The sequence below is a fragment of the Emys orbicularis genome, chromosome 4 (genome assembly GCF_028017835.1).
Source record: "Emys orbicularis isolate rEmyOrb1 chromosome 4, rEmyOrb1.hap1, whole genome shotgun sequence".
NCBI lineage: Eukaryota > Metazoa > Chordata > Testudines > Emydidae > Emys > Emys orbicularis.
In genome coordinates this window covers 100,813,389-100,839,544 of record NC_088686.1, presented here as the reverse complement: position 1 = coordinate 100,839,544, position 26,156 = coordinate 100,813,389, and the positions used below count along the sequence as shown (strand labels likewise).

Sequence of the window (26,156 nt, the reverse complement as noted above, 5' to 3'; positions counted from 1 at the left end):
TCCCTTAAATTTGGAATTCCTTTAACATTTTCTTTCAGAGTGTATTTATTGCACAATTCATACACAAGTTACAATACATTGGAATGCCTTTAGCTATCAATACAATCAGTAGTGTATAAGTTGTATCCCCATATCAATCCTTTAAGAAATCTTCACTTTAATGCTAAAATACAGAGCATAAAACAGCAATTTCATACGGCCTCCACCAATAGCTATTTACACTGATTCACATTCAAACATCAGACTTTTGAAACCCACTACCATGTTCAAGTTAACTTGAGCTTTTTCCTTTTCTAGAATTCATCTAAATGTAGTATTTCAGACTATGAAATATTGCCACTGCTGAACTATATTTTTCAGTGCTAACATACTTTCCTTTTATAACATACAGTACATACTTTACAAGGCACACATTACAGTAACTACATCACAGTGTGCATTAGAGAAGCTTAATTTAAAAAGCTGTACAGAATATAAAGTTTACATTTTCACTTTTAAAACAAATTTACAGTTTTTGCTTTAGTTAGTGCTGGGTGTCACTATGTTATGGTTAACAACCTATCTGCATTCACTACAAAGTCACATTATAGTGAGTACATACAAGCCCTCACCAGAGAATCAGCATACCAAAAATCTCACTCCAGGAGTTCATTTCTTTTAATGTTTGAAAAAATAAAATCAATTGGAGGATTTAGTGATTTCAGATGCTTGCTTGTGGTTCAATATAAAAATAGCTTAAAAATTTAAAGGTTATTTTAACCTCCTGAATGCGGACTAATGCTGGGTAGAAAGGAATAAGAATAAAATGGTTTGTGTTTAGAAATGTTACTATTTTAGTGGAAAAAACCCAAAAACATTATGCATTTTCAGCACAGGTTTTCATAGTATTTAGTGCAGCCAACTACTCCACAATATTTAGTGCAAACAAGTAATCCACAGTTTTTCTGAAGAATCCAGAAGGACTCACTGACATCATAGGATTAAGAGGAGGAACCAGTTAATTGTTTTAGATCTATAAACTCAGACAGATTTTTATAAGATGGCTAAATACAGATTTACACAATAAGCCATAACGATTGTGAGGGTGAGTTGCACAGGATGTCAGTCTTACTTGGCTCACTCTATCTTTGAGTCTGACTCCTCTGCCATAAGCCAAACTCAAATGTTTGTCGTATTCTGTACAAGTTTCCAAGTACAAAAGTTTGACAGGTACATAGGTAAGACTCCCAGGGTTTGGTCCCTGGGTATTGTTACTAGTCACTCTTCGGTACGAAATTTCACAAAAAACTGTGGATCTGTAAGTGCAGAACCTAGCCATGACAGTTTTAGCCTGAAACAACACTATGTTTTAACAGGTATGGCAAATGAAACTGCAATTTATACAAGAATTTGTTGCCATTTGTATTCAATGGAACAACTGCATGTAAGTGTATCTGTATGACTCCAAGTGTTAAGTCAAAACAGTTCAATTTGTTAATTGCAAAAAAGAAGAACAATTATATTAGCTCAATATGTCATTTATGTATGAGAGAATTCAAAGTCTGTTCCCTGTGCACTGGCACTGACAAACTTCTTTTAAAAAAATATAAACTTAAATAATTTCACTGCAAAAACACTACAGAAGTATCTTGGTGAACTCCTATCATTACTTCCTTTTCACCAGATTTTCAGAGCTGTAAATTCTATTGGAAGCAAAATGAAGCTATTGTTATCAAAGCAGAAGTTTCTCTGCTACAGAAAGGCATATTGCACTTGTAGAAATAAAGTACAGCACCAGTTTAGCTTTTTTTTTTTTTTTAAAGTATGAATAATGTTGTGACTTGGAAAAATGGAGAAAGCGAAAAGCATCAGGACTAAACAAAGCCATGACAGCTACTGTACAATGCCTTTCAGTAAAGTGAGTTCTTTTCAGATATGCTTAGTGCACAAGACAATTTTTGGCTGTCGCTCATCAAAAAGCTATGGAAATATATTGTTTTAACCTTAGGGATTGTGTGTGAAGCTGTTTAGCATAGTTTCGTTAGCTATGAAACTTTAGAAATCAGATAAAATAGCCTTCTAAAAGGTTTACTCTGCTAGGAAAAAGGGAAAGCACACATGTTGACACGGCTGGTTTCTGTAATCTCTGAGAATAGATTTAAAACACTTTTCTATACTAAAAATTACTACTGGTTTAACTCAAAACATACAAATACTAAACAGAAACAAATGACCACGGGTGAGGGAAGGGGCAAAAGATGCTTCTCAAATTTCAGCAATAAAACTTCACAGTTTAGTTATAATTGTGTAATCCTAACTCGTGTTAACAATCTTTATTCCTGTGAGTCATCCCACTGAAGTCAGTGGGACGAGCTGTGTGAGAATGGATTACTTATGAGGAAAAAGGCTGCAGGGCAGGCCCTTTAATAAGAAGATGCTGCATCTTCTATAATAAAGTTCCATTTGTGGTGTTCAAAAAGCTGGTGCACAATGCTATTATGTTATAATTAATACTAATAAAATTATTCCAATGGCTCTTAATCTTGTCAGAAAAGACGTTGTTAAAGTAAACTTTACAAGCGTTAGTGATTTAACAGTTTAGAGCATTTAATGAAGCTACATATTAAAAGTTAAGAATGCACCCAGACATATTAGCTCATATACCCTGTGTTTTAAAAGAATAGTGTAGCTTTAGCTTACAGCAACCAAAGAGACACCTAAATGAAATGAAGTATGGATGAATGGGAATGAGAAGAAAAAGCAGATGTTCATGACAATGAACTTTCAAGTACTTCTATCAGTAGTCATCAACATCATGGTCTGTGAGGCTGGCCTGCCTCATCTACCATGTTGAGTATATAGCTAGCAATGTCATCTTCTGTAGGTGCATCTGACACCACCCAAGAATCATTTGTCCCAGTCACTTGTAGACGGCAGATAGGACAGTTCCTGTGGCGATCACTCCTGTTTAGGAAATCAGAGAAATAGTTGGTTAAAAAAACAAAAACAAAAAAACATGCAGACTTCTATCTGAGATGCAAGTATTGCACAGCATCTGTTTTTACTGTCAGCCTTTGCATGCTCTGTATATTAAGAGACTCTGAGAAATATAACTGGATTAGGTGACTGCAAGCATAACTGAAAGCCCAATCACTTGAATAGTGCCTTTGTATTGTCTTTGCAATCAACATTAGTCGACAATTCTGAGTGCAGCAATATTCTTAAAGGTGATAAAAATGGTATAAAGATTGTCTTAGTGGCTCAGAATCATATTTTCTCAGGTTAAATAAAAAGTTTTTTCCAGTTCTAACCATATAAGCCTAACTTGGGATCCAGACGTCAAACTTTGTTTTGACGCATACATCAAACAATAATAAAGACTATGCAACGGAATCTAGTTAACAATTCTGTCAATTAACCATCATAATGGAAACCAACTCATTCACACAGCAGAGATAGTGGGTTCTGCAGTGCTAACAGGCACAAAGTCCTACTTGTCCAAGGTAAGTAGTAAGTTTGATTATACACAGGGATCCAATTTCTTTGATTAAAGCTGTGAGAGTATTGTGTTAAAGACTTTCTCCTCATCAAGAGTTTGAAACAACCACAGAGAATCAAATGTAGCCATGGGTAAATGGCCAACTCATTTAAATTAATATGGATTGGGCCTGCTGCCCAAGTAAACCAGAGCTGAATTTGGCTCTCTGACTTTTCCCCATGATTCTAAAGACTGGCATGTTAATCAATAGCATGTCCTCAGCTCTAACTTTAGAGCAAAAGGAGAGGCTAAAAGGCAATCGGTTGCTGGTATTGTGTCTAACTTGATACTATATTGTAAAATAAAAGTTATGCATACATTTCAAAATACTATTTAGTATTAATTAAAAACAAACTTTCCCCCACAAAAATTATTGTACTGGAGTTTTATCAAATGTAAGGGAAAATTTAGAGTATTTGACTGGTGAAAAGACTTCTCAATTTAATACCTAAAAATATTCCCTTTGCAATATGTTTATTCACAAAAATAATAATTGGGCATTCCATTTTGCCTTATGCTTGTAACATTTAAAGAGGACTAGACTAGTTTTTAAGGAGAAAAATTTTGTGGAACTTCTGACCTGAACAGATCAAGAGGCCAGATTCAATGCGTTTCCCCTTTTCCTCTTCTTGAAAACTTCATGCATGTCTACAATGTTTTACAGGAATTAAGAATAATATAGGCAACGAACTACAAAAAAAGTTTAACATACTTCTGAATCTTCTTCATCGATTCAAAGTTAATCAGTTTCCCTGTAATTTTTAATTAACTTGCTTTACATCTAATTATGCTTTATCAGCTACTTTCACTATTACAAGTGAATTCTCTGCTAGTCATCATTAAGAATTAGAGCTTTTTCTGGATCAAGTTGTTAATCAAATGCTTGCAAATTCTGAAGTGACCCTTCATCGCTCTGCTGCAATCCTGGTATTTGCTCAAGGGTTCTATCCATCACACGTACATTACTCAAAAGATATCTTTAAACATTAGAGCATATTGGTACAGAGAAGTCCTTCATACCAAAACCAAACATGTTAGAAATGAGCTCCCTTGTTAAGCACTTTACCATTTATCAATGCATTTCTGACAAAAGCTGTGAGCACATGGTAGGATCAAATCAGCACGTCCATCCATGCAGATGCAACATTCCTCCTCCTCAGTCAGCTGTTTAACCCTGAAATAGACAAAACAGTATTATTCAGTCAAAACATAAATTCAACACTATTCTTCTATCTCAAAATATTCTTTTTGTGCACATGCAGACTAGTTACTTATTTTTTGTAGATATAAACATTCAGATTAGTGATAAATAAGCAGAAGAGCGCTTAAGAACATATCATCCATTATGCAACCTGTCTGTGGCAACAATTGTGGCCCAAAGTCATCAACAAAAAACTGCAAAGGAAACTGGGGCTTCGCTGGGATTATGCAACCTATTTTTGTATCGCATGATTCCTTTTTTGGTCTCACAAAGGGTTATATACTCATCACTTTTCATATTGACAAGTGAAGTCTGCAAAGTTCTTATTCTGAACCATTGCATATTGCATCCTTTGACCAAGCAGCGGACATTACATTTTACAATAAGGGCAGGGACAGACTCTGCCTTCAATGGCCAAAATGCTACCCTAAAGCAGATATAGCTTTTAATAAATTAAACTTTGAGTTTAGGCCAAATTTTTGTTTACTGGCTGGAACAGTCAACAGCTGATTTTTTTTTTTAACAGGATCCCTGACAGAATGCCTTTTCCATAATATTGCAGTTGATGCTGATGTCAGAGACCAGCTGTTTAAAGATCTCCTAGGGGGCAGGTTGAAGTCTCTCTTCAAAATACTGTACTGGAGTACTGAACAGTGGGGGTAGCATTGCAGAAAGGGTTTCATTTAGTGGCATTATATTTCTAGAACCACTGCCCTGGTTTGTGACTGTTTAACAAAGGTGAGAGACTAATTTGGGTGGTCTTTTGATTAGATGTTTTGTGAACTATTCTAATACAGAATGGATGCCAGCTAAAGTAATGGCTAGTAGTTCAAGTGTTTTTGTTCTGGTCCTCAGCACTTCTTTCAGGGCCAAGTTTATGCCTGGGATTTCCTTTCCAAAAATAAGAGAATCAGTAATTTGTAGTTTATTTCAGGCTGTTGTCAATGAGAAGACATTCTTTACAAATATAGGTAGTGGTTAGGATATAGCAAGGCCTGCTGCCAAATATATTGATAACCAAAGAAAGCATTTGAATTCATTAAAAAAAGAAAAAAGAAAAAAAAAAAGTAGAGGTGGTTATTGACCGTAGGTCTTCTAAACAACCTCCTCTCTGTTCAAAAAACCAGTGATGGGCCTAGGATTGCCTTTTTAGTTTGCTACGCAAGGAACATTGAAAAGTTTCCCCATCCCCATCAAGATGGGGCAAAAAAGGTTAAAAAAACATATGTACTGCTACATAAATTATGGGACTCCATTCTCTGTTAATAGCTGTACTTTTCTATGACCCTATTTCTAAGTATGAGAGATTTATTGGTACGCGCATACTAGTGTACCTGCTTGATGCACCATTTTCAGCAAGTTTCAAGGGGCTGGTATTTAGTCATAGGACCAAGCCCTTGAAAATACATGCAGCCAATTTATAAGTAATCCAGAGAGTAGAGTATTGGATACAGATGACATCCTGGAAGGTTTACAAGTTTGGACAGGCCACAAATGGAAAGCCTTAAGTTTTAAGGATGACATAAGCATTTGCTTATTTTTCACTAGTATTAGATAAAGTTAGTAGAAACAAAGCTATTTTAATATACTCTGGATGGGAAAGTAGATGCAACACAAGAGTGGGATGCTGTTTAACTGGAAGGGGTTAAGATGAAAGGAAAAAGTAAGTAGATAATATTCACTATTTTTGCTCAGTGACCGCTAGCTCTTGCAGAGCTAACAAAAATCTGAAAGGAAGCAGAGTTTAGCCAATTGAGTATTTCACACAAAAAACAAACAGATTAACTGGGTAGAAGAACACTTGAAAGGGCTTCACTGTTTGTTTTTCAGTGTCTTTAGATATAGAGGGACATGAAAAATTAGAAGATGGTAGCTAAGTTGACTCAAGCTCATTACAAATAGCATTTCAAAATCTTTGCTTCCATTTGGCAGGTATGTTGCCACGAGTGATCTGATTTACATCCATCAGCTCATTTAAATGGAGAGGACGTTGCTCTTGACCTCTCCCTTCCAAAAAAACAAAAACAACATACCCACACTTAAAAAGAATAGATTCTCTTATTCTCCATATATCCCATCCTTATTGCCTCACCTCATAATTGAAGGCTAGTACAGCGTATCAAGCTTCCAAAAAAAGCCTCTTACAGCGATTATGCAAATGGGAACACAGTGTCCATCTGTCTGAGAGTGTGACTAAAAAGCAGGAAAATACCTCTTTCCCAAATATGCGTACAATATATTTGTTAATGGTAGTGTTAGTGCGTCAATAAATCAGTAATAAATCAGTCACTAAATCAGCCAAAAAACGTAAGACTGAATGTTCCTATGCAAGACAAACAGGAAATTAAATCAGAGAAGAAGAGTGTGTCTTGCAAAACTGTCCCATCCCAGTTTAGTTTATCATTCTTTCTAAGATGAGGTTGCAGTCTCTTTCCCCACATTGGGTAAGTAGTATTAGCAGGAATTTCACATGCAGTTCTCCCCCCACTCCTGCTATTTTTTATCCTTTTTGTGTTCCAGCTTATAGAACAGTGGTTCTCAACCTATTTACCATTGTGGGCCAGAATGTGTTACATGGGCCGCATCCAATACTACCCGTACGGCACTTGGGGTTTCACATGGGCTGCAGCTGTGCGCTGACTGGGCCACAGATTGAGAACCACTATTATAGAACAACATAACTGGTGAGATTTCCTCAAGTTCCTGACTGAAGTGGGAGCACAAATCCCACTGAATTTTCATAGGATTTGTGATAAGTTACTTAGGTGCTCTTGCAATTTTGGCTCAATATTTCTTTTCAGTATTGCTGTGAGAATGCATTTAAGAAAGCTCAATGAAGACTATCAAAGTGATAGCTTATCCCCAAAGCTTTCGCTATCACCAGAGATGAAACAAGTTGGCAAGACAAAGATTTATTATACGGGAGTCATATTTGAATTTTTCCACTTTGAAAGATTCTACCACTGCAAAAGTATTCCTTACATTTAAGATAGGAAATGCTGTTGAACTAGATAATGTCCCTCAAAACTGAAGAAAGAGTGCCTGCTGTAAACATAACTTAAACAGGGGACGTATTTGGGGTCAGGAAGGAATTTTCCCCAATGTCAGATTGGCAAAGACCCTGGGGGGGGGGGTTTGCCTTCCTCTGCAGTATGAGGCACGAGTCACTTGCAGGTTTAAACTAGTGTAATGGTGGATTCTTTGTAACTTGAAGTCTTTAAATCATGATTTGAGAACTTCAGTAACTCAGTCAGAGGTTAGGGGTCTATTACAGGAGTGGGTGGATGAGGTTCTGTGCCTGCAATGTGCAGGAAGTCAAATTAGAACAGTGGTCACCAACTCGTCAATCACAATCGACTGGTTGATCCTGGAGCCTCTTCTACCAGTTGATCGTGATCTCCGGGCCGCTAAAAGTCCAGCAGCGCAACGGGGCTCAGACAGGCTGCCTGCCTGCCTGCCGTGGCCCCACACCGCTCCCAGAAGCAGTTGACTGCTAGTACGTCTCTGCAGCCCCTGGGGGGAATGGGAGGGAGGGACTGGCCAATGAGAGCTGCGGGGGTGGTGCTTGCGGGTGCAGGCAGCGCACAGAGACCCGCTTCCGCCCCCGCCCCCTGGGGCCGCAGAGATGTGCCAGCTGCTTCCGGGAGCGGCATGGGGACACGGCAGGCAGGCAGCCTGCCTGAGCCCCTTGCGACGCTGACTGGGAGCCACCTGTGGTAAGCGCCTCCCGGCCAGAGCCTACACCTCACCCCCCCTCCTGCACCCCAACCCCTTGCGCCAGCCTGGAGCCCCCTCCTACACCCAAACTCCCTCCCACACCTCAACACACTGCCCCAGCCTGGAGCCCCCTCCTGCACCCAAACTCCCTCCCAGAGCTTGCACCCCTCACTACTGCACCCCAACCCCCTGCCCCAGGCTCAACCAATGCACACCCCACAGTTGAGAATGTTACACTGATTTGTGATAATCCCTGAAGGATTTTGAATCTATAAACCACAAATGACACTAATAAAAAGTAAAACTCATGAAATGTCCAGTGGATTCTATGAGATTGGGTGCAGTGTGACCACATGACACCTGCACCCAAAGTCCCTGCTAGAGCTTGCACCCCTCACTCCTGCACCCCAACCCCCTGACCCAGGCTCAGCCCCCTCCCACACTTCAAACCCCTCAGCCCCAGCCCGGTGAAAGTTAGTGAGGGTGGGGGACAGCGAGCGACGGAGGGAGGGGGGAATGGAGTGAGTGGAGTGGGGCCTTGGGGAAGGGGCAGGTAGATCAAATTCAACAAGTGATCTTGTGCGTAAAAAGGTTAGAGACCACTGGATTAGATGATCATGATGGTCCCGTCTGACCTTAAAGTCTAAGTCTGACAAGTATTTTATTTTCATACATCTTAAAACAGAGAAACAGATACTGCCCACAGGTTATAGCCATGCAACTCCCATGTTGCATGGCTCAGTGACTGGATGCTGCACACTTATCTGAGCTTCGGTGTTGCTAAATGCTATTTTTTTTAAAGATGCTGTCATGTATAATGAACCTCGTAGTCATGATTTTATATTACAGATCAATTGAAAAAAGTCATTTTTCCTACTGGTGCTTTGTACAGCCACATCAAAAATCACTGGAAGTTTCACCTTACAAAACAAACTGTTTAAGACATTGAAGTGAACAGCAGACCAACAGTATAAGACTTCAGAAGCTTCATATCTGGTAGCCAGAACGACTAACTATCACAGAATCCCGAAGAGCAAGCCACATGTTTAAATTTAGTATATTCTTTCTTAAAGAATACAAACTACACCAAAGGAACCACATAACTCTAACAGCTCAAAGAGACAGGGCCAAAATATCCCCCTGCTAAGGAGTCAACAACAGGATAAGGTGGCCTTTTCTAGGCATTGATATAACTGTACTAGTGCAAGCCCTAATGTAGACAAGCAAAAGCCATTATTTGCCCTATAGGAGTCTAATTCTTCCTGAAATCAGGTTCAACTTCACTAACACAAATAGAGGTGCTTCCCCATCTACATTAGGAGTTTCATCAGTGTATCACACGAGCGTCTGCTTTGGGAATTTTTCCTGTTCACAGCCAAAATTCCAGCATCTCTGTTAAGTGGTTTCTAGGCAATAGGTGTTCTCCCTTCTTAAAAAAGCCAGAACAATGACTTGTTTCGAAAGTGCAACAGATTTTTTTCCCCACCACAAGTTCTGTGCACAGGTCCTCTTAAATTGCTAAACCAACTCTTGTATGTCAGTTTAAAAACATTGTACTATCTTTATTCTGAATAATCTTCCTTTCTCTCACTCCCTCAAACAACTAGAGCCTGCAGTCTGGAGCTTGCCAGCTTTGCTATAGTTATTTCCTCGCCCGTTACTCAGAAATAGCATTGTTTTACAGCGAATGATTCCATTTAGGCCTAGTCTACACTGGGGGGGGGGGGGGGCGGGAAAGGGGGGGGGTCGATGTAAGATATGCAGCTTCAGCTACGGGAATAGCGTAGCTGAAGTCGATGTATCTTATTTCGACTTACCTCCCATCCTCACGGCGCGGGATCGATGGCCGCGGCTCCCCCGTCAACTCTGCTTCCGCCGCTCGCCCTGGTGGAGTTCCGGAGTCGACGGGAGCACGTTCGGGGATCGATATATCGCGTCTAGACGAGATGAGATATATCGATCCCCGATAGATCGATCGCTACCCGCCGATCCGGCGGGTAGTCTGGACGTACCCTTAGTTATCATTGTTTAAAACATCTCCCTACCTTACTTCAACTTTCACATTTAACTTTCAAGGTAATACAAACTTTACATTTAAACAGTTATCAATAGCAACTTTTCAACATGGAGATAGGGTGCAAAGCTTCTTGCCACTACGTTCACGTTAACCATTTTACAAATTTTAAACTAAAAGGTACTGCATGTGCTGATCTCAGTCTGTTGCTTTTCCTCCTAGCTAACAAAGCAGGATGTCAACACCTATGAACCAGTACATGTTTTTTTTCCAGTCTTACAGGTTAAATTATGGTTAGCATTGATGACTTTCAAATGACAACAGATGGGAATTTCCAAATGCCAAAATGTGAGGAAAAGAAAGTGGAACAATAACATTAAGTCTGTGTAAACAAACATAACTAAAAACAGTTTTGTAGCCACAGCTGATTTCATTTCCTTCTGTTTCCTCACTCAGAAGAGACAACATATACTAGGTTTATATTAGACTATAATAACTAAAAAGACTATTCCAAGCCTATTGTGTACAGGCACCAATGGTAATTCAGAGTCAACTACATGATTACAAGTATTTACACCACATCCTTTTTGGTAACATGCTCACTGTTTGGCAGACAAAATCTGTTCTACCCACATTTATTGTGTTGGATGGTAACAGTTCAGATTTAATATGATTTTGGAGGGTGTACAGTTATTACAAACAAACATATATATACACATACACAACCTGTAATATATTGAACTACCTTCCCATCCATAAGCTGGCCTGGCAAGATGACACAGGTGACAGACTTGCAGCAGTCCCTTCAGAGGCACTGCTCTGTGCAAGAACTCCTGCTGCTTGACTTGTGATGTCTTTATAAAGCTGAATAAACTGATACAAGTTCATAATTCTTGAAGCTTCTACAATGCCACTTGTTTTGTTTATCTAAAGATACAAAAGTTTATAAATAGATCTGTATTATGTAACAAATATTAAATTTATCTGCCATCATTTCTGAACATAGGTAGGTAGGTAGGTAAATATGATCAAATGCATTGGAAAATACGAGCTTACGTGTGATATTTGCATCACACTAGACTTATGGTATTCAACTATATTAAGCTATAATTAAGTAGAAGCATTTATGTCTAGAAACTTTAAGCATAAACAAAACCTTGGACAGAAATCTATTGTTTCATTTTTAGGGCTTAATTTAGCCTAGCCAGTATTATACAGTACCCACTATCATGATTATAATGATGACTGTCTTGATAGAAGTCATCATGAAAATCTTGTTCTTCATGGAATCATAGATTATTAGGGTTGGAAGGGACCTCAGGAGATCATCTAGTCCAACCCCCTGCTCAAAGCAGGATCAATCCCCAACTAAATCCCCAAATGGCCCCCTCAAGGATTGAACTTACAACCCTGGGTTTAGCAGGCCAACGCTCAAACCACAGAGCTATCCCTCCCCCCTGCCCAATTTTTTATATGTAGGCTAAAAGTAAAAAATAAAGCTATATTAAAAATTGTTAGTCCCAGAGAATAGTCTTGAGCTATGCTGGATTTGAACTCTAATTGAAGGAATTCAAGAGCTTTATTAAGATTCTGGATATCACTTGACAAGCTAAAGTAACGTGTAAAAAAATTAAGAAAACTCAGAATGACAAAGTATTACAAAAAACACTATCAAGTGATCTATTTAAAAATGCAGTAAATGCTGTCTTTAAAGATACTAAAATAATAGAGGTTATGGCCAGAAGAGATCATAATCAGGGCCGGTTCTAGCTTTTTTGCTGCCCCAAGCAGCAAAAAAAAGCGCCGAGCCCCCCCCCAGCTGAGCGGCCGCGCCGGCCCCCAGCCGAGCGCCGCCCCCCGCCGAACCCCCCCCCCCAGAGCGCTGCCCCCCGCCGCGTGCCGGAACCCCCCCCCCAGCCGAGCGCCGAGCCGCCCCCCCCCCCCGCCGCGCGCCGGAGCCTGCCCCCCGTGCCGAGCGCCGCCGGAACCCCACCCCAGCGCGAGCCCCGCGCCGCTGGAGCCCGCGTCCACCCACTGCCGAGCGCCGCCGGAACCCCCCTTCCAGCGCCGCGCCCGCGTCGCCCCCCCCCCGCCGAGTGCCGCGTGCCGGAGCCCGCTCCCGCCGACTGCCGCGCGCCGGAGCCCGCCCCCCGTGCCGAGCGCCGCCGGAACCCCCCCCCCCCAGCGCGAGCCCCGCGCTGCCGCCGCGCCGCTGGAGCCCGCCCCCCCCCCTGCCGAGCGCCGCCCCCCCCCGGAGCCCGTCCCCGCCCTGCCCCCCCCCCCGCCGAGCACCGCCGGAGCGCCCCCCCCCCGGTGGAATGCCGAGCCGCGCTCCTCCCGCCGCCCCTTACCAGGTGCCGCCCCAAGCACGTGCTTGGGTGCCTGGTGCCTGGAGCCGGCCCTGATCATAATCATCTAGTCTGACTTCCTGCACTACACAAGCCACAGAATTTCAACCAACAATTCCCATTTCAAGGCAAATCGCTTCTGGATGAATTAGAACAGTGTTACTCAGACTGAGGCTCAGGAGCCACAAGTTGCTCTTTAATGCGTCTCCTGAAGCTCTTTGCAGCACAGGATATTAAAACACTGTGTGATTTAAATATTAACTAAGCTAAGTTATTAACCAACCAGGATGCTATTACTATGTTATTAACCAATTGTAGTTGATAAAATAATACTTGGTCAGTCATTTTGCTGTGAGAATTTTATTTTTTATACATATAGAGAGAGAATAGCAATTGAAACAATGAATTCACACTACTGTGGCTCTTTTGAGTAATGCTGATCGCTAACTTGGTTCCTGAACTTCTGAGATCTGAGCATCACTGAACTAGAGCATCTATTTTAGAAAGACATGAAATTTTGATTTCAAAACCTTTGAGTGATGAAAAGTAATTAAAAGCCTTGTGCCTTACTTGAATTTGCCTAGCTTCAATTTCTAGTCATTTGAATTTGTTATGCTTGTTTGCTTGATTAAACGGTCTTCCAATACCAGAAATCTCTTCCCAAGTAGGTACTTACAAGCCATAATAAAGTCACCTCTTAACGGTCTCTATGAGATACATGGATTAGATTCTTAAGTCTCACTGTAAAGCAGATTTTTAAGAACTCAAATTATTCTTGTAGCTCGTTTCTAAACCCTGATCAATTTTTTTCCAACATCCTTCTTGAAGCATTGACCCCAGAAATGGACACACTATACCAGTAACAGTCTCACCAATGCCATATACAATCGTAATACCACTCCTTAATCCTACTTGATATTCCGCTGCAGTAGATTAATTCTTTTAGACTCACACCAACAAGTTGATTATTCACCTTTTAATCTTTTTCTGAGTCATCTCTATCCAGGATAAAGGATAGGGGACTGTAAGTGTTACCTAGATTTTTTGCTCCTAGAACTACAACTTTGCATTTGACTATATTAAAATTGCATGTTTGATTGTGCCCAGTTTACCAAGGGATCAAAGATCCCTCTGAATAACTGACCTGTCATTTATTTACCACTCCACCAATTTTTCTTTCATATGCAAACTTGAAGAGTAATGATTTTATATTTCTTGCCATATCATTTAATAACATTAGGCCAAGAACAGATCTCCGTAGGAACGTCACTAAAAACCACCCTGATTCAGTAACTCCTCATTAGCATTGAGAACAGTTAGCCAGTTTTTATATCATTTAATAGTTGCCACATTGATTTTGTATACTGTTACCTTTTGAATTTCAGTGTCAACTTCTGGTTTTGTGGGATGAATATCAACTGCAAAACTAACAATTCAATATTCCAAAGTAGCACTATTTGCTTTCTTAGGATGAAGCATCATTGAACAAGTGTGTTCATTATGAGTTTCAGTAGGGCAGAGAGCCAAGATGAAGTCTTACAGTAAAAAAAAAACATTTATTGCTGCATGTTAATGCAGCTATCAATTATGTACTTTTAACAGTGTCATGGAAACCTATCTTGCTCCTACAATTAACTGAAGTGTCACAATAAAGTCCTGATCCTGCAAGATCGTCGAACTGCTGTGAAGCCCCAATAAAAATGATTTGCCTACATGGTTCAGCTTGCACGATCAGGCCTAAACTAATACCACTAAAGGTCAAAGTTTCAAATTAAAGAAAGATTCACTTCATTTTTAAGAGTGTAGGAATTTTATCTCCCAGTGAAGTTCATTCTGAATGTCCTTTATTAATATGCAACCTCTGTCAAGCTTGGACTACAAAACTAAACTAATTTAGTCTCCAATTTGTTTCACTTTCTGTTTCTTATATATTAGAAAGATGTTCCAATGACTGGATTGCAAATCGTTCAAAAGCGGTCATGGAAATGTTACTGTTGATATTGACTTTTTAGGAAGGCCTAGATTTTAGGCCTAACTGTACTTAACAGTATAGGAATACCTCCAAATATTTTTGAAACATATTGTACTGAACAACAATTTGATTTTCACTGAAAAGCCATTTTTTTCAGTTACCTGCAGATTAAAAACCTGAGTTAAAGGTTCTGATAATCTTACCTTAGTACAGACTATCCGAACCACCACCTTCCAAAGAGCAGAGGAATCAGAACCTGGCTGCACTTCAAACAACAGATGTTTGTCCTGGCCAGAAGCCAACTTTGCGGTGCTGAAACACAGATGCATTAATCCGACATTATATATTAGACAGGCAATGCTTGATGAAGTCACCTTTGAAAGAAACTTAGACACTGGCATCATTTACCCATCCACATTTAAACCTGAACAGCAGTTATATCAATGCCATAGAAATCAATAGGGTTCTTATGTGTCTAAAATTACTCACATGCATATTTGCAGACTCAGGACCATAATGAGCTATGTAATTGCTAAGTATTATAGATACACTCTTAAATATAAACAAACAGGGTGGATAAAAATCAATGATTTTTTTAAAATCGGATTTTTATTTAATCAGATTTTTTTGATAAAACGCTTTTTGAGGAAAAAACCTATCTAACGATAATTTTAATTAAGATACATTATAGCTCAAAGATATCTCTATAGCTCAAAGATATCTCATCATGGAATAGGGATTATATATTCTAATTCTATAGTATGAGACAATATATTCATGTAATGTTTAAGAAAAGTTTTGTAAATGAGTTCCAATAGTTCATGGATTGGGGACCCAACCTTATGGGGTTTCAGGGGCTTCTGTATAAATTATTTACGTTAATCTTTCTATCTACCCAATGGGACTCAGTGCTCAGTCTAGAAGATACCATCAGAGATGCTTAGTTTTACAGTTCTCAAACTGTGGATTTGTGTCTCCAGAGATAATATGCTTGTTAACATCAAAAATGTTTTAAAATAAATAAATATATAGAGGTGAGAAATAACAGACCTCAACCCTATTGTCCCTCTGCAAATTTGTGTACACAGAATCAATCCCTTACCTCTCTCTAAAAATGCAAAGTTTCAAAAAGTTCAATGAATAGAAGACTGTTGGGGGCAGAATAGATCTGGACAAGGAGAACAAGTCTGGAGATAAATGTAAGAAGGGAGGGGCAGGCAGTAGAAATAAAAGTGAAACTGTTTGAGCAGTATATTCCAGAAGTCTTGAGGTCTTTCTGAGCATAACCTTCATTGATTTAAGATCTACCATACAATTCTCCTACTAGAAGGGAAAAACTATAATGGCAGCAGGCTGTAAAAGAGACCCAGTTTGGGAGTAAGAACCATTCAAGAAATATATGTTTGCTGATGATGTTTTAAAGAAAGTCACACCAGTGAACTGGTGGAAATCACTTAAGCACTTGGATTCAGAGACTGTTGAAGTGATAATCTCACTTTTAACAGCAGTAGCTTCTTCTGCTGGTGTAGAAAGAATATTTTCTTCCTTTGGACTAATTAATTCCAAATTGAGAAATCATTTGGGACCTGAAAAAGCAGGAAAGCTTGTTTTTCTTTTCCAGATTATGAACAAACAGGAAAATGAAGGTGAAGACGACTGAGTTAGCTGCAGAAGACAATATTTTAAGTTTCTCATATTGACCTGGCTGACAGTCAATTTAATTTTTGTTTGTTTTTAAAAAAATATTTCATTTAACTATTTTAGTTAAAAACAGTGTTAACAAAAACAAACCTGATTTTAAAAAACTTGAATGTTTAACTAAATTCAAAAAATTCATATGCTTGTTTTGTTAAAATATTGTATGTTTGCTGTTGAAGAAAAAATCCAGAATACATAATATTCAGTTAAATAAAACAATTTAAATGTCTGTCTGGTGATGTTCTCCTCCTAATACAGCATGGCAAGAAAATCCTCCAAATATTAATGATTACCTGTTGAATTGGAGATATTTATGAAGTCATTGGGAGGTGAACTATCTGCCTCAATTACCTTTGATAAATGAAATAACCAAACAATCATTCATTTTCTGATATAGCTGTAAAACTAATCTGAAAAGTTTTCAAAATAAATCACTTAAAAATGTATAGTGTGTATCTTCTAAAAATGAAATCTACATCTCTGAGTTGTGAAGAATATGTATTAAGGTTATCACAACCAACAAGAATGCACTTTTATGTAGAAATCCATGATTAAATCGAGTCTTTCTGACTAGTGATTAAATCAATTTGGATTTAAATCAAATCCACCCTGTAAATAAATGAAACATCAATAAATAACCTTCCAATTTCAGACCCAATATTCACATTCTAAATGTTTTTCTTATACACAAACACTTTAAAAGGATAAATGAGGGCCAACACGCTATAATAAAAACATACACTGATATTTTTGTGAAATATTAATAGATTTGATTGATCCTATATAAATAATTTCAATCTCAACATGGACTTTGAGAATTTAAGGACATATATTTGAAAACCTGATAGCAGATTATGAATAAGCCTATCCAAGATACTATTCCGTACATAGTCTTTGTACAACACGACAATGGGAAAGGAATAAAGAACATGCAGCCTTACACATCATTAAGTTCAGCTACTCTCCCCAGAAACTCTTCATAAGTCAGAAAGCCACTTTCTCGAACCAAAGATGCATGTTTTATTACTTTTTCTGGCAACTTGTTAATAGCAGTGTGTGTCTGGTTTGAAATCTGTTGACCCATGATGAAATTCTTCAGCTCAATGTCCAGGCAGAAAGGAGGTTTCAGTCATTTGTGGAGCTTCTGCTAAATACATTTTAAAAAGTTGTATTAATATAAATTTAAGAGTCTCTGCTCCCTTTTCTCTCTTTCCTTTTAAGCATAGTAACCTATCTACTCACTAAGGAGTTTGGAAAATCACCCACTGATTACTAAAGACACAGCCTTGGATAAGGGATACATCCATAACTTAACCCAGGAACAATGCAATAACACTTGTTGGAGTGTTACATTTTAAAGTAGCAAGTTGTGAAAAGGCATTCTTTTGTTCATAAATTTATTCCCATTATATACAGAATGTACTGTTTGAAAAACTCCACATTGCAATGTTTTCAAACACAGGAATGCAACATGATGCGAGGCTAATATGTGTCAGTTTAAGAAAGGATTTTTCTCTGAAAGTCAGAAGCTCTAAGAACTAATCGTATATTTAACTGTATAATTAAACTGATATGTACAGAACAAAATGTGTTTCCCTATGCTTGTCTCCACAAAGAAGTTGGATGTAACTAAACTGGTTTCTAAGTTGACTTAGTTTTATCAGTGCATTCCCCTGGGGTGGACACTCTTAAATTGATTTCAAAACATCCACTGTAGGGGGTTGCACTGATACAACTAAGTCCATTTAGAAACCATTTAATTAAATTGGTGCAATTTCTGTATGCATACAGAATATAATATAATATGCAAAAGCCTGTATTCAAGGCTTTTGAATATTAAACACAAGCCAAAAAAGATACAAGTCAGAGATGATGTTACAGAACAGTAAAACATTAAGATTCATGATTACATTAAGGATTAAAAATTAGGCACAGCCACATGATCCTCAGATACCTCTCTGGCTACCGATTTGTTTGATTCAAGTAAAAGTTTCCCTCATTTAAACAACCTTGTATAGACTTGTTCCAGTTTCTCCTCCCATTTCCTCAATTCATCCAGCACAGGCTTCCTCTACATTCCTCCACACTTTCACCCCACTGGTGGTGCAAGATCATTCTCCACAGATTCTGATCCCAATATCCAGAAGAATCTTCATACCCTCACCTTATCTAAACTTCATTTCAAGTTAGTCAAACATTTGCTTCTTCTTACTATTTTTATTTATTTAAGAGTAACATCTAAGAGGGAGACAAATTAAATCTGTAGGGACATAGGCTCAGATCCTGCAGTCAGTGCCACTAGTACAGACCCCTGTGGAGCTCCATTGACTTTAATGGGACTCTACAAGTCTGAGTTACCAGATTCAATTGAAGGATCTGGGTCTTACTTTGTATTTGCAGTTGCACTCTGAGTTTGGTACTAGCCACATTATAAACAGATTTATAGTGTCACTGTACAAGACTTTGATCCAGCAAACATTTCTGCATAAACATTTGCAGGATCAAGGCTTATTGCTGTAAATAGCTGATTGCAACTACATAAAATTTTGGACAAGAAAAAACAGACAAAATGTGTGTTACAGTTGTGAAAAGTACATTCTCCTCTAAGGGGTCAACTGTGAAATATCCAACTATATGTTATACATCAAGATAACAAAAACTTAAAACTTAATTGTAAAATTCAGGCCAAATTCTGTTCTCAGGTTCTCTTAACTCTCACTTAAATCACTCTCCAACACCACTCTTTCCTGACTCTTGCCCTCAAATTTAGTTTTTAAAATAAAACAAAGGGAAGAGAAACTGAGATGCATCTATAACCACAATAAGCACCCCAAGATCTTTCACTAGCATTACCTCCATCCCTCACATACAACCTTCCTCTGCATCCTCTGTTTATTGTATTTCCTTGTAAACCTGTGCCCGGTTTAAACTATTAATTTATTGGGGCCAATGCATCTTAATGGGGCTACATGACAAAAATATGCCAATCTATTAGTACCTAACAACACAACAAAACAGAGTTTGAAAATAAAGGAGTTGGCACACATGCAAAAAGTTGCCTTCTCAAACAACTGTTTGCCTTAATATTTTCTCCATAAAGACCAACACAATCCACATTTGATTAGAAAAATTTCAGCTGAAGAAGTTAACAACGGACTTAAACGATAAACTGCTTTCAAAGCTACAGAACTCTTGGATTGTTGTATGATAATTTAAAGGCCACGCTAAAACCATGAGTAACTTTCAATCTAGTCAATTTTACAGCCATGTTAAGCCATCCAGAAAATAAGGGTTTATAATGTAATAGCTGAAAGACCAAAATTATGGGGAGAGAGTAGGTTACCTAATAGGTGTTTTCCCTCTTCAGTTACTCTGAAATTATATAGCTGTGACAAACAGTAATACTATAATCAAGTGTGCACTAAGCCTGTATCACGGATTCTCCATTCTTGTTCTAAACACCCTTAATTTAAGTATTTATATTTGAATTCAGTACTCCAGAGATGAACTAGTAGGTTCTCTGCTTCAGTAAGCCACTATGCAAAGTAACCCTTAATATACTACATTATAATCTAAAGACTTTTGTGCATTGACAAACAAGCAGGCACATCTATTCCATATTACTGAATGGAGATTTAATAATGAACTACTCCTGTGCTTCACCCTTGGCACAGCCAGACCTGCAGATGGTAAGTAAGCACTGCCACTGTTTCAGGTGAGGGTTTGTGGTGCAAAGCCAGAGTACTGTTGTCATGCACATTACTGTGCACAAGTACCATCATTTTACTGTATTGCCATTGATGTTTGCCACGCTTCTTGTAGCGCTGCTGAGGCCTAGCCAGTAAACCTCGGGCACAATTCACTCCCCTCCCTTACAACTCTTGCCGTTACATAACTTGCACCACCCGGGACCCCTATCACAACATCAAAGCCAGAGCGCCTAGGTACAAACAGCCCCGGCGCTCGCACGGGGGTGACGGGCCGGCCACTGGGCTGAACGCTCAGGCAAGGTGCACGTTTGCTGGTGGGTTTAATCCAAGCTTAAAGAGGTCCGCGGAAGGCGGCTCCCCGGGGGCTGCCGGGCCCCCACTGCTCACCCCCGCTGACCGCTACCCCGACGCCACAACCCCCGGGCACGTGGCCGGCCCCCGCCCAGTTCCTAGCCCGGGGCGGGCACAGGCTGCCCAGGACAAACGCCGCGTGCCCAAGGAACCGAGGCGGCGCGTGCTGACGGGCGGGAGCGGGGCTCCGGTCTCCCCGCAGCCTTTCACCTGGGCCCAGGCCCTGCCTTGCCCGCCGCCCCGTCACTGCCCAGCGCCGCGCCCGGCCCGGCCCCAGCGGCAGCCTCACCCCACTCCCCCGGCATCCTGTCCCCGCCGGCCGGGCCCGCCACGGGCTAGTAACGGGATTGGGACGGGGAGGCCTCCCCGCGCTCCCCCAAAACCCAACCGCCAGCGCGAGAAATGGGGGCCGCGTCACGCGCGGCGCCTCGCTGACGTGCTCGGTTGTGCGCGTGCGTCTCAGCCGCCGCAGCTAGGAGACCTAGGAACCCGCCCCGCCCCCTCACCTGGAGGCTCAGGCTCCGGGCCCGGGGAGTGGCTGCCGGTTGGCTGCCCGGTGCCCAGCCATAGCGCCCGCCAGCCAGGCCTGCTGCTCAGAGCAGAGGGGCGCTCACGGCCTCGGCGGGGCCTGTGGGGGTTGCATAGCAGGGGAGATGCTGGGAGAAGGGGAATGGAGGGTGGAAAGTTTCTGGTGGGCCGGGGAGCCCCCTCCTGGGAGACGCTAACGCGTCCTTTGGCTAGAGTGGGGGGGCGCATCCAAGGCAGAGGCGGGGGGAGGCCTGGCAGGGATTCTCCATGTCTGGTTTCTGTGGCCCTACACATGGGGCGGCGGAGGTGTCCTGTTGTTGGGAGGTGCTGGCTGGACAGAAGCGATGGAAAAGTTGCTTGTGCTCCCTCCAGCATGTGGCTCGCATTGCACTACTGCCATGCTCCCTTGTCACCTACCTCACTGTCCCTGGTGCATACCTGGCCTTCATCATGCTGATGTACAGTGGGACCCAGCCACTTCAAGCCATGCTGGCACAGCTGCTCCACACTGAGTGCCATGGCTGGCAGCAGGGAAGGGATTAGGAAAGTGACTGGTTGGTATGGCTCATGGGCTGTAATTTGTTCCTCTCTGTCCAAATAATTATGGGGGTCAGGATTTCATGATGTAACATACTATTTCCTTTTAGTACTAATAGTGTGAATTCCAGCCCTATAGCCGTTTGAAAGAGTAAAATAAATGGGAAATTTCTTCCAAAACATACCTTTCTATGCATCCGAAGAAGTGGGCTGTAGCCCACGAAAGCTTATGCTCAAATAAATTTGTTAGTCTCTAAGGTGCCACAAGTACTCCTGTTCTTTTTGCGGATACAGACTAACACGGCTGCTACTCTGAAACCTGTCAGTTTCTGAGGCCCAGAACCTCTACTATGTTGTGGCTATGTAGTGCCACATCACTGATGAATTTTGGTCATAAAGCTATTTTAACAGGCAGTGTGAGGCTAAACAGAGTGAAGGGAGATCCTCTGGTAGAGAGAACAGGCAGGCCTGCTTTTAAAATATCCCTGGTGCTGACAGGGATTGTGGCTGAAGCAAGAAGCATGACTGGGACTTCCCTTGGTGCTGTATTCATTCCTTGGAACTATTATCAGCCAGTGTAGAGAATCAGTCCAGCCTTGGGGAAGATTAAAAGCCACATTGGCACTCACTGCCATAGCAGAAGATCTGGGCTTGAATGTTGGACATATGTGGAAAATACCAAAAGACACTAGGGATTAATTTTTACTATGAGAGAAACAACAAATGTACATAGAAATTATAGAATATCCTAGATCTTCCACCATCATAGCCTGGAAAGCTTTCACATCTAGTGTTTTTTATTTAAAGAAGAGAAAGAAGGAGTTGCTGCCCCACTACAATATGTTCCGTTAAAAAGAAATCCCTGTATTCCAAATAAGATTTGGCTTGGACTTGTGACATTTTACGTATTTCCTGCAGACGGTACATACACCTCCCTCCCTCTTTTATAAGGTCAGCAAACATCTGGAGCCTAAGTGTGGGAATCCAATTCATGTTACTTTTGAGTGAATAATACAAATTATTAAATGTTAGATGGAACTAATCATTCTGATAGGAAGCTCAAGCTGACTGTCATTTCTGAGACTTCCTGGAGGTGATTAACAAGGCGCACTATGCAGTGACTGAGCCTGACTATCTTCAACAGATAATAAAGTTTTGACCCTGTGATTGTGTTCAAAAAGCCCTGCACTGGGTTAAGACCTAATGAGAAGTTCCATAAGCAACCTACAGTGGATGTAAAACCATCTGTTCCTTTCAGCAGAAACTGGACCAGATCCTCATTCCCCTTCTAACTGCTTTCCACTGCTCAGGGAGCACTCTAGTGGGAATAGGAAGGGAGCAAGTCATTTCTGTCCGAGGAGTTCAAGGACTGCAATTCTGCTTGGCCTTTATGTGGGATGCAGAAGGGTTGTGGAAGTTTCTTTGTGCCTACCCTACCACAGCACTTTTGCATACCAGCCAGGCAGAATCTTGTCCTGAGTCAGGAGGTTAGGATTTGGCCCGAGGATTCTATCCTGTAGTTGTTCTTAGAATTCCAGCACTAGCAAAAGTATTCAACAATGGTTAAAGGGAAAAGCACTGTGAGCATAGTAAGGATTTCACTCTTTTTTCATAATTCTCATATCCAGTCCTACCAGAATAAATAGCTTTTAAAACTGCATTGGCTGGCAGGTGTCCTAACATGGATACCCATGTAGTATGAATATATACATAATTCATGCATTGTTATTAGAAGGATACATTTTGAAGTTTGTGATCGTATGTGGGTGGTGTAGCCTTATTCATACATCTCCTGCGTTGCTTTATGAATATTTATATTTGAGATATCACATTTATAAGATATTGATAGATCATTTTATAAGATGAACATCATTTTATTAAAATTGCATGTAAAACATTGTGTATCTTGCATTTTTGGTAATTCTTGTCAGATAATAGAGACTTTTAAAGATACAGTAGAACCTCAAAGTTACGAACACCACGGGAATGGAGCTTGTTTGTAACTCTGAAATATTTGTAACTCTAAACAAAACATTATGGTTGTTCTTTCAAAAGTTTACAACTGAACAATGCCTCTTTCTCTTTATTCTTTTAGTAGTTTACATTTAACACAATACTGTACTGTATTTTGTTTTTTCTCTGTCTCTGCTGCTGCCTGATTGTGTACTTCCGGTTCCAAATGAGGTGGGTGGTTGACTGGTCAGTTCGTAACTCTGCTGTTCATAACTCTGAGGTTCTACTGCATGCTTTTAACACTTACAACTTTGATTTCACGACAGTTATATAACAGCTCATGATTGGGTGATGGAATTATGACATCATTGGTGGTAACACAGCCAGTCATTAGACAGTAGATTTTTGTTAACTTTCAGACTGCAATCCTAGGACGTGATAATCCCACTGAAGTTATTAGTTCTGTTCTCCTGAGTAATTGTTATTCACATTAATAAAAGCTTTCAGGATCAGGCAAATGCCTCCAAAAACAGGTGGGCTTTTTCTTACTAGACGGGCAATTATAGCTAATATAGCATATATAATTACATAATATATTTGATATATAATATTATTTATAAACTGTTCCCTCCCTCTCCCACATGGGCTAGGTTGTGATATCTTCACTGCTGTTGAATATCACCTTACACTGAGTAGTCTTGTTGAAGCAAATGGAGTAAGGTACCAGTTAATGTAAGGCTGTCACATTCTGGTCCTTGGAGGGCTGTGCAATAATTATACAAATATTACAACTGCTGTAATGTTTTTGTTAAGCAAACATTTTAAAGAAAAAATTACATACAGCTCAGTAAATGTATTTAGTTTTGAGTTCAGCTTGTGGTAATGACTTGGGGGTAACTGCTATTTGCGATATGAAGTTACATTGTTATAAGAACTCTTGGATTTTTCCTCACACTTGTTTCAGTAATAATTTCTCACAAATAGAAAGAGTAAGAACATAAAAGAATAAAAAATGTTTAAAAAGTGGAGACAGCAATATATAGTTTATATTGATTTTTTTCCCCGGTGAAATCATTTGTTGAGGGTTTGGTTGTTGAGATTAGCTCACATCCTGATCTTAATGCTCATTTTCCTGTTTGCTTTGTAGTGGAAAAACCTATCTGAATTCATTTAAACAATGTCCAAGAACATTTGCACGTTCTACTATATTTTACATCACTATCATACTAGTCTGTTATGGCACTTGCTGATTAATGTTTCTATCACTGTTGTCATTGCAGAGCTAGTCTCTCACTGCATGGAGAGCAGTGAGCCAGATGCTTCTGTTCTATGTGGCCTCTTTGTTTCACAGTGCTGGCATAATCTGTAAAACCATTTGTGGTCACTGCAGCTCCATTAAAATCAGCTCTTTAGCTGTTCTAATAAACCCCAGGGGGGAACTGCCATGCACAGAGGAAAACTAGGATTAGAGGAATGCCAAGTGGTATTTTTTAAACCATCTTTGCACCTGTCCCTTTGATTCATGCTCTGTGTGTTTTGGCTGCATCTGAGAAATCAGGCCTCACATTTCTTAGATGTATTTCATACGATGAACAAAGAAGATCTTTTGTTATTTGGGTCCTGATCGTCACCCCAATATCCATGTGTGCAGAGGACTCTGCCCCCAACTCAGTGTACCATTCTCCCTTACCTGGATCCTGTGGGGGGCTCTCCAGAATCTGTTCATAGAGAAGGCTGGACTGAGCTGAGGAGGATGGGCCTTGTCCCAGTCCCCACCTCCACCAGAAAGGTGACACAGCCTGTCCCACCCCGTCAGTAGAGGTCGGTGCTTTTGCAGAGATGGAGAACGTAGGACATAGGTCACCTTTGGCTGCAAAATGCTTTATTTTAATGTTGCTCTTTGTTCTTAATTATGTATTCCTAGCCTCTAGGCCTGATGGCTAAAATATACTACAGGCAGGTACCAGGTGCTCTGTAATAACACATTTGCAGAATTCAGCTTTTTGCCAAACTGCTGCAGCTCCGTGTTTGACATTTTGTTGTCTCTGCCCCTGCCTCTATTCCCCCAGTGCCAAGCTACAGCTGCCGTTTTCTGTGCTGCTTTCACCACAATGGGGAGCGTATTACATAACTAGCACATTCGCCTGCCCTGCTCTCCATAAAAAGCGGGGCCCGGGCTACAAAGCAGGACATGAGAGCTTCTGGCTGTCAGGAGCATCCTGACCTGTCTTTAAGGTATGTACCAAAAGGGGGAAATGTGGCAGCCAGGGATGAGTCTATGAGCATCACAGGTACCAGGTAGAATTTTATCCTGCCTGGGATGCAAAGTGCGTGATGTGGTGTTCCAAATGGGGCTGCAGATAGAGGGTCATGGCAGCTGGAGGCACCAAGCCAATGAGCTGCAGTCTCTGGCTTGGGCTCCATCCTGCCCAGGCTGTGAAGTGTACAGGTCTGGATTAAGTAAGGTTGCCACCTCAGGTAGAAAAAAAACAGGACAGCCCATCAAACTAGACAGCAGGCAGGCAGTGTGTACTGAGCACTCAGATTTTCTGGGACAGCTACCCCAAAAAAGGGACCAATCCTGGGAAAACCTGAACCTGTGGCAACCCT

The 26,156-nt window shown here is 40.6% G+C and overlaps 1 protein-coding gene across 1 annotated transcript; it reads right to left on the bottom strand.

The window, feature by feature from the left end:
• On the bottom strand, positions 1-20,887 carry RNF141 (ring finger protein 141). Its single transcript, XM_065402676.1, has 6 exons — positions 20,818-20,887; positions 17,409-17,611; positions 14,973-15,081; positions 11,195-11,376; positions 4,584-4,691; positions 1-2,943 (listed from the first exon to the last, which is right to left on the bottom strand). The coding sequence occupies exons 2-6, from the start codon at positions 17,549-17,551 to the stop codon at positions 2,793-2,795; spliced, it is 693 nt and encodes a 230-aa protein (XP_065258748.1). The 5' UTR covers positions 17,552-17,611; positions 20,818-20,887; the 3' UTR covers positions 1-2,792.
• Between the last annotated feature and the right edge of the window lie 5,269 nt (positions 20,888-26,156).